The 13,596-nt window shown below is 44.6% G+C and overlaps 2 protein-coding genes across 26 annotated transcripts in view; one reads left to right on the forward strand and one right to left on the reverse strand.

Annotated features, from left to right (window-relative positions):
• The window catches only part of LYRM4 (LYR motif containing 4), a 175,566-nt gene extending 171,193 nt beyond the window's left edge, over positions 1-4,373 (reverse strand). For 3 of the 7 annotated variants that reach the window (XR_010321131.1, XM_064280048.1, XM_064280063.1), the window contains exon 1: positions 4,064-4,370. Coding sequence is in view for 6 of the 7 variants with exons in the window: in XM_064280048.1 (XP_064136118.1) it covers positions 4,064-4,149 (86 nt within the window). In the remaining variant the exon portion in view is untranslated. Of the gene's footprint in view, positions 1-4,063 lie in introns of all 7 variants that reach the window. The other 4 variants (XM_010597557.3, XM_064280032.1, XM_023557651.2 and 1 more) reach the window with 4 other exon arrangements.
• Positions 4,374-4,894: 521 nt separating this feature from the next.
• The window catches only part of FARS2 (phenylalanyl-tRNA synthetase 2, mitochondrial), a 643,593-nt gene continuing 634,891 nt past the window's right edge, over positions 4,895-13,596 (forward strand). For 10 of the 19 annotated variants that reach the window (XR_002787652.2, XR_002787653.2, XR_010321138.1 and 7 more), the window contains exon 1: positions 4,896-5,078. The gene's annotated coding sequence lies outside the window, so the exon portion shown is untranslated. Of the gene's footprint in view, positions 5,079-13,596 lie in introns of all 19 variants that reach the window. The other 9 variants (XR_010321150.1, XR_010321152.1, XR_010321157.1 and 6 more) reach the window with 4 other exon arrangements.

A 13,596-nucleotide genomic window follows, 5' to 3' on the forward strand; every position in this document is an offset into this window, starting at 1 on the left:
AGACAATTAAATCGCCAACGACAACAGTGTGTGTGTAATGCGGGCAATAATAACCTTAAGGACAGGATGCTTCCTCACCATCCACTTCTCTTCCACTTCATCCAGAAATTGGCTGTCAGGCACAGCATCGACTACCTCAACTTTCCATCCTGTTTGTTTATATTTCAACTTAGCCTCACCATCTCCACTCCACTGATGAAAAATGAACTGTGCTCCCTCTGTCTAAGCCCAAACTCACCACCTTGCCCTCACACACACTTTTCACCTCATGTGGGATCTAGCTCTGCCAGTTAGTTATCCACTCTCCCATATTTGTCTTAGTTTTAATTTTTAACATGATAAATATCGATAGGTATGCCCCACATAAACGAAGCTCTTCAGGCTCCTCAATGATACTTAGGTGTGTAAAACGATCAGTGTTGTCTTGATTCTACACCCTATGCATACCTCTGTCAGAGCACTTAGCAGTCCGTGGAAATAGCTGCATCCCACACAGGTCTCAAAAGCCAGACGGCAAGTGCCTCGATGAATCCAAAGCTCTCACCTTTCTGTCCCCAGGGCCCCGTATAACCTGTTGCTGTGAAGTGGATTCTGACTCATAACGACCCTATAAGACAAAGTAAAACTGCCCTATAGAGTTTCCAAGCAGTGCCTGGTGGATTTGAACTGCTGACCACTTGGTTAATACTTGGCAAAGTAAGATTAGGGGAGTGCCTGGTGGATTTGAACTGCTGACCACTTGGTTAATACTTGGCAAAGTAAGGTTAGGATGTTTTTGGAAGCACCGAGCCCTGCTGTGTAGTGGTTAAAAGCTTGGCTGCTAACCAAAAGGTTGGCAGTTCGAATCCATCAGGTGCTCCTTGGAAACCCTATGGGGCAGCTCTACTCTGTCCTATAGGCTTGCTATGAGTTGGAATTGACTCAATAGTAATGGGTTTGGTTTTACTTATTTATTTTTTTGGAGACAAAAGAATACAGAATGGGACCTGTTTGGGTGGGGATAGGGATCAGGGTTGGAGAGGAGCTGTGGAATGAGGAAAATCAGGAAAATTCTGTCCAGAGGTCATGAGTGAGCTGAGTCTCAGATGAAAAGGAGGAGCTGTAGACAAGGGTAACAAAGGGAATGCCAGATAGAGAAGCACTTGCAAAAGCGTGGAGGTCCAAGAGAACATGGTACATCTAGAAGAAACTACATATAATTATGACAATGTGCGGGACTTTTTGGGCTGGATGCTAGAGAAACAGACAGGGCCTGTACTATTGAAGTGTGATATATATATGCGTCTGTGCGCACACGTACGTGTATCTCAAAAGAATTCCAAAATATCGATTTCTTTACTGTAATTATTTCAGGCATAACAACTTTTAGGTGCTTTTGAAATTTATCTAGTCTACCTTTGATTGTTTATCCAGTGCCAACAGTGACATTCGGTGCTTCAGTTTCCTCGGTGGACAATAAAAATACTACCTTCTTCACAGGGTTGTTGTAAAAAATAAATGCGGTAATAGACGTAAAGCACAGAAAATAGTAGTGGCACACAAAAGGGATCGGAAGATGTTATTACTGATCTGTCATCAGCCACAAATAGTTGCTAAGATTAGAGAGGAAGGAAGAGGCTATCCTTGAAAACTGCTGGATGTAGCTTTAATAAAAAGAAAACCTATGTTATAAGTAAATTTATTATCTTAGGAGATGTTACTAGCAGGAATCTCAGGATTTAGGTCCACAATTTCAGGAAACAGTGCAAAATGATTACCAGGTTCCTTTGAATACTGCTTTTATATTTAGATAATAAATTTAGCTCAAAGGCTCAAAGTATAATCGCAACAATTGTTTTCTAAATGTATATTACCTTATAGTCCCTCACACTGAAACTCATTTCCAATTTTCTGCCTACTGGGTATGGCTTTGACAGCTCTTCCTGCAGTTTACTTAGCATTTATTCACTCGAAAAAACTTAACTTCATTTCTAAGTTTCACCACCTGCCTCATAAATCATTTCCAAATGGAACTTCAGACATAGAAGAGTATTTAGAGATGATGCAGTCCAACAATCTAATTTTGCAGAAAGAAAACTGAAATACGGAGGCTGAGTGACTGGCCCAAGGTTAGATATCCTCTGAGGGCTCCTGCTGGACTTTTCTACCACGTGCTCCCAGACAGACCTTCTCTCTGTCACTGTTTCTTCAACGTGTGAACTGCACGCTGATACCCAGCCCTGTTTATTCTAAGAAAATTTAGGTGACAAAATAACTTCCTCCAGGCTGTGGGGGAAATGGCTGGTTTCCACTTGCATATTTTGTGCACTCCCTCAACAGACCTAGTTAAGTACTTGGTGTTATACCCAGCCCAGTGCCGTCGAGTCGATAACTTGGTGTTATATATGTGGTTAATCCTTGTTAAAAATTCTACCAGTATAAAAAAAAAAAAATTATAGGGTTTATTTCCTCTACCTTCAAGGCCAAAATTATTAAGTAAAATCAAGCTTTCTCATGAAATGTTTCTTTTAACTACTTAGTGGATATGACCTCCTTGGCATGCCCTAAATGTTGTTCTTAAGTTACAGGAAAAGTGCCTTTTCTATGCAGGTTTCTAAAAAATGGAGCCCTAGTGTCACAGTGGTTAAAGAGCTTGGCTGCTAATCAGAAAGTCGGCAGTTTGGACCCACCAGCGGCTCCTTGGAAACCCTGTGGGGCAGTTCTACTCTGTCCTATGGGGTCGCTTTGAGTTGGAATCAACTCGACGGCAGTAGGTTTTTTGGTTCTAAAAAACGAGACAGTCATGGCGTGAGAGACTCAGCATCCTTTCCTGCGACGCGATGAACTGGACCTACCAATCACAGGGCCAGCATGCTCACATAACAGCCACGGAAGAGCCTGCTGTTGCTTGTTGTTAGGTGCCATCAAGTCAGTTCCGACTCATAGCGACCCTATAGGATGGAGAACTGCCTCATACGGTTTCCGAGGAATGGCTAGTGGATTTGAACTGCCGACCTTTTGGTTAGCAGCTGAGCTCTTAACCATTATGCCACCAGGGCTCCACCAGGGAGAACCTAGCTAACCACATTTTGTTCCAGGGTAGGCATCAGGGTCCTATGACACTCAATCTATAGGCTGGCTGGCCAGTCATCTAAAATGAGGGCTGGTGTGAAAAGATGAGCTGCTCCAGCCAAATTCTTGCTCTTGGAAACATGGCTCAAATTCACAAAGAATCAGGTAATTAGTAGAAGACATCAAATCTGAAAGCATGTAGAGAGAAAATGTATAAGATACACACAGTGAAGTCAGAAGTTACATGAAGCACAAGTTCTGAAGTACAGAAAACATATTGTAATAAAGAGTAAGAATAAGTGACTCAGGAACAAATAGGAGAATGGGGCAGGCAAGGAAAGTACGCCTCGCTAAGAATGGCTCACTAGAGTTGGGGTCCTTTCTCTTGCTGCTAAAGCCGAATAATCTGGCCAGTACAAACGAATGTTTCTGCTCCTGGTACCTTGTGACACCCATCTCCCTTACCACTATTTGTGTATTATTTTTATGCCACACACCCCCATAACCTAACTAGAATGCATTTGATTCTAGTAAAACCAAAAAAGCTAATTAAGATACCTGTGAAATGAAAGGGGTGGCTAGCGAGAGCCTTCAGCTCTGTGGACATGTGCCACCAAGTGGTTACGTCCACTGTCAACTCTCCCAATTACTAGGGAAACTCCTGTGTCTGCAAGAAACTGGTCTTAGCTTTATCACTTGCACCTTTCATGTCCATCATTTTTACAGCAGAAACACCAACCGTGCGTCAAAACCACGTACCAAACACTTCGCTTTGGAGAGAAATGTCCAAAGAACGGAAAGGTGTTCTCTGCTACAAGCGCAAACCCAGGGCTCCTCACCACGAGGTTTCCGGACCCACCCCCGTCAGCAGGTGCACGCTTTTGGCTGAAGGAGCCCTTCCCGCCGCCGCCAAGAGCACGCGGCGCCGGGTGGGTGGACTCCCTTCCTCGGGACCTTCTCGGGCATCCCGCGCCCGGCCCCTCCCGGCCCCCGCAGCTGCCCGCTGGGTCACCTGTAGTTGTAAGCGCTGAAGTGCTTGCTCTCTCTCAGCATCGCCCGGTAAAGATCTAACACTTGTGCGCGGCTGGAGGCTGCCATTTTGGGGAGAAAAAAATAAAATAATAAATGGGTCCTTTTTGCGGAGGTCCCTAACGCAACCCACAAAATTTCAGCCTATGCAAAAAAATAAAAACACCACGAACAAAACGCAGTGCTCCGCCTTGCTGGCGGGGTCCGGGCTTCTGGCCCAGTCCGCGCGAGCCCTGCGTCCTGGCCTCGCCTCTGGAAGGCGCCCGGGAGCCCCGCGCGACCTTAGGAAAAGCACGCAGGCAGGGCGCCGGGCAGCTAAGGCGGCGGGGGCGGCGCGGCGCGGCACGCGGGAGGAGGGGCCGCCAACTGACGGGCCGGGCTGTGGGGCTGGGGTCTGGGACGGCCTCTGCGCCGAGTCCCCTCTTCGGGGATGGGGTCGGAGGCTGGAGCACTGCGGGCTCCAGCTCCGTCACGGAGCGTCTCCGCGAACCACTCGGGCTTGAAGTGGAGACATTTGTATCTGAGGGTGCGTCACCCGGCAGCGCCCCGCTGGGCCGGGCGCCTAGTTGCTGGGTTACCGAGCGCGCGCGCTCCGCCTCCGCTGGCCGCAGAGGCGCCCAGCCGCGGACGCCCCGCCCCCATCGGCTGCGGCCGCCCGCGGCGCTGCCTGAGAGGCGGTGCGGGGCGGTCGGGGGCGTCGCGTTGCGGCCGAACGTGGTCGGCTAGCAGGGAACGCAAGGCTCTCGCCGCGCGGGGGTTGGGGCGCGAGGGTCGCGGAGGAGACGGGGCAGTGTTTCTGTGGCATGCAGGCTCCGCTCAGGGCGACAGGCTTAAGGGGCCTGCAGGGCAGGGCCCAGTTTCTGGTCAAAATGGCAGCGCCCAGCGTGCACGGATGGCTTTGCGGTGGGGGGTTGCCGTCCTCCCCGTGAGAGCGAGCGGGCCTGCTGCGCTTCTGAGTTTGAAACGCCTGCAGTCTGGGTTTCCGGGGTGAGCGGTGGGTGAGTGCGGGCTTCGCTGCAGCGTGGGGATGCGACGCGGTCGGTTCGTGTGGTGGGGAGTTTGCACTTGGCCGTAGACTTTTCTGTGTTAACGGGTTATTTTTTGAGACTCGAGTTTTTGCTTTTGTGTCATGAGTTATTCAGTTTTGTAATTTAATAAGTGTGTAAAGGCGGGGCCGCCTGGGCTGTAGGTTAATTGGGGATATTTAGGAGTTTAAGGACTGTGGTGATCATTTCAGACCCAAGGCAAGAAGCTCTGGAAGTTTCTTCCTGAAGCTTTTCATAGCTAAGCCTTCTCCCGGGGTTTTTTCTCAGAAGACTTCAACTTTTCTGAACCACCGTGTTACGTAGTGGTTTTTGAGCGTGGGACTGGGCGCAGGGAAGCCCGAGCGGCTTCTAGTGACTGCGTGCAAAGCACGTACTTTTGGAGTCTTGCGTCGTATAGTCAACGTTAGGAAGAACCACAGCTTTCTGCCCCAAACACAGCGAGGAGCAACTTCATGCTTAAAAGACAAACGTTTCCATTAATCTATCTTTTTTCCAACCACTGAGTTATGATTGTGTTCTAAAGTATTTTAACGTATCTAGTTTTGAAAAGATTGCGGATCGCCCAGACTGTGGAACACTTGTACACAATCAAAGCAACTTGGTGTTTTCAGGAACTTTAGGGGCAGGAGACTCTTTCTTTTCTGACCTTACCGTACTTGGGACGTGTACTGGCAACACGTCTTTGGGTCCAAATTTACTCACTAGTCCTGTTGGCAGTGGCACTTAATAAAAAGACAGCGAGAAAATGCTTTTACTAACCTTTTGATCTTCCTGTCGGATTTCTTCAAGGTCTCATACATCTATATGTCCCAAAATAGATCTTTTACAAGGTAACAGAACTTCTGTCACTTTTTGCTGGTCTGTCAGGCCTCTGGGCAAATCTTGCCAAGCATTTATTGAAAGTACTTTTAAAATTTTGAGATTTTTCTGTGACAATTTTTAAAGGATTCAAGACCAATGGAATCACATAAAGTTCATTCTTAATATGATACAATTTTGTGTGCTGGTGATACAAAGTGATATGTGGCATCTGGGAAAACCACAATGTTGATGAAAGTTACAGAAAACTATCAAAATGAGAAGACAAAAAATGAACCTTTTTTGGCCTGTTTAGAAATAGTGGGAGTTATGTTATTGTATTTTGCTTTCATTTAGAAAGTTTAGCTGGCATAGTTAATACCATATACAATTGCCTAATTATCAAGCAATTTTACAATTGATGTATCTAAATGACTTAACTTTGTTGTAACCAAGTGAAACTTTCCAAATAAATATGTAAAATTTAAATAGTTTGCTTGAGTAGCCTAGTCATCTGTTAGTACAAGGAATGTTGAGAAATCACTAGGTATGAAAGTGATACCTTCCCAGTTAATCCTAAACTAAGTTTTCACAAAAAGACTTACTGTGTTATTTGAAATGATTTATCAGAACGTTGAATATCCTTGCCTTAAAGACTAATGAAAAATCATAACACCAAAGCTAAATCTCCTGTTTTTGCAGGTCACGTTTGCAGAGATGACTAGTTGAGGTTGAAAGTGGAATGTGGCCAGAAGCTGAGAATGGACCCTTATTCATATGTCCTTTAATATGCGTTCCATACTGGGCTGAGAACTCTTAAAACCCTGAAACCAAAACCTGTTGCCCCGAGTCCATTGCGGCTCGTAATGACCCTATCAGACATGGTAGAACTGCCCCATAAAGTTTGCAAGGAGCGCCCAGTGGATTCCAACTGCCATAACGACGACGCCATCAGGGTTTCCTACAAAACCAAAAAACCAAACCCGATGCTGTTGAGTTGATTCCGATTCATAGTGACCCTGTAGGACAGAGTAGAACTGCCCCATAGGGTGTCCAAGGCTGTAATCTCTATAGAGTTGAAGCCCTGGTGATGCAGTGGTTATGTGTTTGGCTGCTAACCAAAGGGTCAGTCTTCCGAATCTACCAGCCGATCCTTGGAAACCCTACGGGGCAGTTCTACTCTGTCCTATAGAGTTGCTGTGCAGTGAGTGTAATTTTTACGGAAGCAGACTGCCACTTGTTTTCTCTGGTGGACCAGCTGGTGAGTTTAAACCAGGGCTTTGAACGGATTCTTCCTGTTCTAAGTGCTGCTGAGAATTTTCGTTTCTACCCCAGACATACCGAATCAGTCTATGTTTTAACAAGATTCCTAGGTGATTCTTAATGTATAATACGTTCTGAGAACTACTGCTCTGGTAGTGGCTCTCAGAATTGGTCCTTAACCAGCAGCATTAGCATCACCTGGGACCTTGTTAGAAATGCAAATTCTCACCAGGGGTTCGAACCAGAAGAACCTGTTCGAATCCCTGGTTCAAACTGCCTACTTTTTGTTAGCAGTTAAGTGCTTAACTACTGTGTCACCACGGCTCCTTGTCTTAGCAAAGTGACTATAAATAAACTAGGGAGTAGCCACCTACTAGGAACCCTGGTGGTACAGTGGTTAAAGTGATCCACTGCTAACCACCAGTGGCTTCACGGGAGAAAGATGTGGCAGTCTGCCCGTAGAGATTTACAGCCTCAGAAACCCTATGGGGTTGGTATGAGTCCGAATCGACTTCATGGCCATGGGTTTGGGTACCCTCCTACTACCACTTGTGTGTCATCGAATTGATTTCAACTCATAGTGACTCTATAGGACAGAACTGTCCTATAGAGTTTCTTAGGCTGTAATCTTTATGAGAGCAGGCAGCCAGGTCTTTACTTCTTTGGAGCCAGTGGTGGATTCGAACCGATGTCATTTCAGTTAGTCCGGCGCTTCACCATTGAGCCGCCAGGGGTCCTTTACTACCACTTAGGCCTGAAAATGTAAAAAAGAAATTATGCTCAATTGTCCATAGTTATTAACTACCAGTAGTTCTTTGTGAAATCATACTGCCTTATATTACAATGAGCACTTAATGCTTTTGAAGAGAAATTTCTCCAGCTGTAATAAGCAGAGTTGGAATCAACTGGATGACGGTGGATCTGGATTTTGATTTTGGTTTTTAAGCTTGTATATCAAAATGATGTGTAAAGAAAATCTTGTTTAAGCAGTTTCTGATATTATAATTTAGGAATGATTCCACTCTGTGGATCTGCTTCTGTTATCCTCATTTGTTTTTATCCATCCTTAGTTCTTAGAGAATATGCAACTGGAAGGGACCTTAGATATGACTCATTTTACAGATGAACAAACTAAAGTGATTTCTTCATCATTCATTCAGCATTTATTGAACATTCCCTAAGTGCCATACACTGTACAAGATGATGGAGATACAGGAGAGCCCTCCAAAACCCCTTAAGTAAACCTGTAGAAGACTAGATAAGCAAAGCAATAATTTATTGTGACAAGTGCTGTGATAGGGATATTACCAAATACTGTTGTTGTTTGGTGCCGGTAAGTTGATTCTTGACTCATAGGAACCCCATGTGACAGAGTAGAATTGCCCCATAGGGTTTACCTGGCTGTAATCTTTATAGAAAAGAGCCCTGGTGGTACAGTGGTTAAGCATTCAGCTGCTAATCGAAAGGTTGGCAGTTCAAACCCACCAGCTGCTCCTCAGGAGAAAGATGTGGCAGTCTGCTTCCATTAATATTACAGCCTTGGAAACTCTGTGGGGCATTTCTTCTCTGTCCTGTAGCGTTGCTGTATGAGCAGCAGTGGACTTGACGGTTAATAATTTTTTTTTTTTTTGGTTTAACCTTTACAGAAGTAGATGGCCAGGTTTTTTCTCTCGAGGAGCTGGTGGGTAGGTTTGAACCACCAACCTTTAGTTAGGAGCCCTGGTGGCACAATGGGTGAGTGCCTGGCTGTTACGGAAAGGTTGGTGGTTTGAACTCACCCATCCGCTCCGTGGGAGAAAGACCTGGCGATCTGCTTCCGTGAAGATTACAGCCAAGAAATCCCTATGGGGCAGTTCTACTCTGTCACATGGGTTTGCCATGAGTCGAACTGACTCCATGGCCTCAGCAACAACAATAGGGGTGTATAAGGAATCATTGGGTGGTGCAAATGGTTAACATGCTCGGCTGCTGACTGAAAGATTGGAGGTTCGAGTCCCCCTAGAGGTGCCTTGGAAGGAAGTCCTGGTGATCTACTGAAAAACCAACCATTGAAAACCCTATGAAGAACATTTCTACTGTGACAAACATGGGGTCTCCATGAGTGGGAGTTGACTTGTCAACTGGAAAATGGTGGAAAAGGAGACATTAAGCTGGACTTTGACCTAAGGGAAGGCTTTCCCTCAGAGACAGTATTTTCAAGGTTGAGTAATAAGAGCCAGATGAAGACTGGTAAATTAGAGATTGGAGTGTATATTCAGGGCATATGTGTATAAGTGAACATGCTCTCTTTGGTTGTTTGGAATGGGGAGGGAAAGAGGGACCATGTACGTACGAGATCACAGAAGTGGTTAGCGCTGTCCTGCTTTATTTTAATGCTGCTTCCTCTCTTTTTGGGGTAACTTTTTTCTATTAGGCATTGACTAGTTCACATATGTCAAGCTGAACCTAACACCTGAGCTTTGAAATGGAGATTGCTTTTCCAGGTGTTGCTAAGCTTTCATTTCAGGCCATGTTTTCTGAATCCTATGTTCTAGGAGTACTCAAATTTTATTTATTCCTTAATCTGTGCATTTAACAGGTAGTCGATGCCCCTATTAGTGCAAGTCACTGTTTTTGTGGTGAATTGAGGGCTTGAATGTAGACTTTAATTTCCAGGAGTTTAAATACATTTTGTGTATGACGAATATACGGGGTGGAAGTAATAAACACTGCAAGGGAAGTACTGATGAAGTGCTGCCGGTCTCAGGGGAGGGAGAGGTTACTTCAGTTGCCGATGCCTCGGGCACCCCTCAGCCAGCAATGCCACACGTAGAGCCCCAGGCTTCGGGGATTTTTTTTAATTCCCAGGGTTGGGAAAAATGGATCTGTGGAAACAGGGGCTTCCTGGAGGAGGTAGTGATTATGTTGGGTTTAGGAGGATTTAGGTTTGAGTTTTGGGAGTATGGGATTTTAGGGGTGTGGATGTGGTGGTAAAAGGAAGGTTTAACAGGCTTTTGGAAAGGGTAAAGGAGAGGAAGCCTGAGTGAGGTCAGTTGTTAGCTGCTGACATATAGTGACCACGCACCATGGGATTGGACTGTTGTGATCCAAAGAGTTTCCACTGGCTGATTTTGGGGGGTAGGTCACCAGGCCTTTCTTCCTAGTCTGTCTTAGTCTGGAAGCTCCATTGAAACCCGTTCAGCATCACAGCAACTCACAAGCCCCCACTGACAGGTGGGTAGTAGATGTGTATGAGGTGTATTGGCCAGGAATTGAACCCAGGTCTCCCTCATGGAATTAGAGAAGTCTACCACTGAACTCCTACTGCTTGAGTGAGGTCTAAAACCAAAAAAGCCAAACCCACTGCCATCGAGTCGATTCCGACTGCTAGCGACCCTATAGGACAGAGTAGAACTGCGCCATAGAGTTTCCAAGGAGCATCTGGCTGATTCAAACTGCTGACCCCTTGGTTAACAGTCGTAGCATTTAGCCACTACCCCACCAGGGTTTCCGAGTGAGGTCTAGGGAGTAATAATTATGGCTTAGAGAGCACCACTTTCGGGCTTTGTCTGGAGGTCCAGAGTTCATGAGAGTGAGTGTTCGGAGATCCAGCTGGAAGGTAATAATGTTGGCTCTCATATATTCAGCAGCAGGTTTTTTTTTTTTTTTCCTCATATATTAGACACAAGTGGAATACTTAATGTGATCCCAGTTAGTCCTTCCAACTGATGAGATAGCTGATACCTCCTAAGGGAAGCCGAGGGGTCCCATTATTTAGCCAGAGTCATACAACTAGGAAGTGGTGGGGATGGGCATTGGGCCAGAATGCCATATGTCTAGCTATGATGCTACTGCTTCCCATAAGACCTTCAATGCCAGCTTATGGAATTTCAAGTTTATTAATATTTCTTGGATAACATGAGTAAATTTTAGTCATCTCGAATTTTAATTTAGTTGGAGTCTCACATATTTGTAAAGCTAACTGGTTTGTGTAGGAAATATTAATGCATAGCATAAATATCCAGAGGATCTCAAATGTTGATTTTTATACTAGCTTTGTAGTCTTTTAAGATTATATTTTTTTCTTATAACCATCTCTTTGAAAAGACTTAGTGCCTTTTTTAGGTTGTCCATATGTGTACATGAGAGATTTCCTCTTGGGATTTCCTGAGACTCAGCATTTCTGTAGAAGCTCTTTTCAGATATAATTATGAAAACCTGTTTTCTGTTTTGGGAAATTTGTAAAACCATGATATGTTGCAGCTAGATGTTCTCGCTTCACTGAGTGGAGGCTAGGGGCTCCCTTACTTGGGGGCAGCAACAATAAAATCGACAATTGATTTTGTATTTTGTGTAAAGTATATCGAATGTCACTTAGTCCTACAGGATCTTTTTTTTTATTATTATTTTTTTTGAATTCTTTGCTTTCTAAAGGAAAGAAGCTATCTTTTCCTATTAAAAGCCCATACCATTGTAATGTGATTTATGGTAATAGCCTGCAGATCACCTGCGTTATTTTTTTTTTCTTAACTAGTTTTGAAGGATAACTATTCTAGGAATAGTGTTTTCATATTACTTAGATATTTTAGAATGATTTGTTAATGGAACTGGCTACAAGTGATGATAATGGTAGCTATTATTTATTTAGAGTTTATTTCTGTCCCAAGAGCTCTGCTGGGTACTTTACGAACATATCATTGTAGTCATTCTTGTCAAGGCAAATTTGAAGTTCTGATGGACTTCTTTGAACGGGGAGTAATAGCTATTGTCTTTTTTTTGTTCAAATCTGTTGGTGGTTTACAGAAAGCATTTAGGTGTTGCATTGTTGACTCTGTTTGGAAAAAAAAAAAAAAAAAACGAGCCTGTGTTTTGCTGACCACCGGCAAAATACTAGGTCAGTGTCTGAAGACATGCAGTGTTGAGTTCTGTGAAGTGAACTGGTCCCTCAGAAAGCTCAGGTTGATGATACAGCCTTGTTACTGTGTTGAGGACTGTTACCAACAATAGAAGCTGTGCAGAGAAATCGTGTTTTCTTTGTCATTATAGTGATTATTTTTATATATACAGTCTTTTGTAATTTTTTATTTTAAAAATTGATTTGCTGAGCACAGTGGAAGCAATTCAGCTTGGCAAGCCTGTAACCTGTGCATGTAATTGGTGGCACAGTGGTTAAGCACTCAGCTGCTAACTGAAAGGTCGGCAACTGGAACCCACCAACCAGTTTGTGGGAGAAAGATGTGGCAGTCTGCTTCCATGAAGATCACTGCCTTTGAAAGCATGTGGATCTGGTTTGGGGTTTACCAGGGGTGGGAGGGAGCTTAGGGGACCCTGAGCTTCTGGTAAGGGTGACAGTGTCATTGGGGAACAGATGACAGGAACAACGTGATGAACATAATTAATGCACTGAACTGCACACGTGGAGATTGTCCGTATGTCAAGGGTTTTAACGTATATATCTACCACAAGAAAACAAAACAAAACAAACGAGAAATGCAAACAGCAACAAAATCTTTCCTGTGGTCTTAGAAGCTGTGTGAAAATACAATGTTGGATGTACAGTGAAACTTGTGAGATCAGGAACTTGAGGAGGCTGCCTTGTTTTTCTGGGTCTCACAAGTTTTCCGCCTTTGACAGGGTGCTGTCTTACCACTTTTCTGTCGCTCTCTATTACTGGAAAATATTTGAGTTTTACTTCTTTGACAGGTTTCCGCGTTACACAGGTTCTGGCTTTCGCAGGTTTTACTGTGGTTAGTTCTGGCCTCAAGTATGTTTTTGGATTTGTGTGAATTAATGTAACACTACGGATAGTTATTTCTCTGTTCCTCTCTTCCCCTAAAACCTGTAGTGCTTTTAGGTCAAAGCCTAAACTCCCTAACACAACCTATAGAACCCTGATGAATCACGCCCCTCCAGCTTCCCCAGCCCTGCGCCACCCCTCATTGGCTTTCACTTGCTGTTTTTTGTTTCTCTTGCACTTGCCTCTTTCCCTTACTCTGGGGGCCTTTGCCAATTCTGCACCCTGGAATGCTCTTCCCTCTTCATTTTTCAGACCTTAGTTTAAGAAATAAGTACCTCATCTGGTTTGAGCAAATCTTCCTATTTTAAACCCTGGGTAGTATCGTTTACTGCTTTTCAGCCTAGGGTGATAGGGGTTGCAGGTAACATGCAATCCAGCTCAAATAGGTTTAAACCAACATAGTGACTTTATTGTCTCCTGTATCTTGAAAGTTCAGAAGTCAGATGGGCTTCAGGGTTGGTTGATTTTCTCCTCTTTATCTTCCGCAGTGTGATAGCACCCTCTCCGGGTCGTGGAAGACCCCCAACAATTCTGGAGTATTCATTCCCAGGAACTCAGAAGAGCGAGAAAGTTGGGCGAAGGGTGCCCAGCAGCCCTTCTCCCCCACTGTCCAAAAATCCAGTTGCCATAAAG

The sequence above is a fragment of the Loxodonta africana genome, chromosome 1, assembly GCF_030014295.1.
Source record: "Loxodonta africana isolate mLoxAfr1 chromosome 1, mLoxAfr1.hap2, whole genome shotgun sequence".
NCBI classification, from domain to species: Eukaryota; Metazoa; Chordata; class Mammalia; order Proboscidea; family Elephantidae; genus Loxodonta; species Loxodonta africana.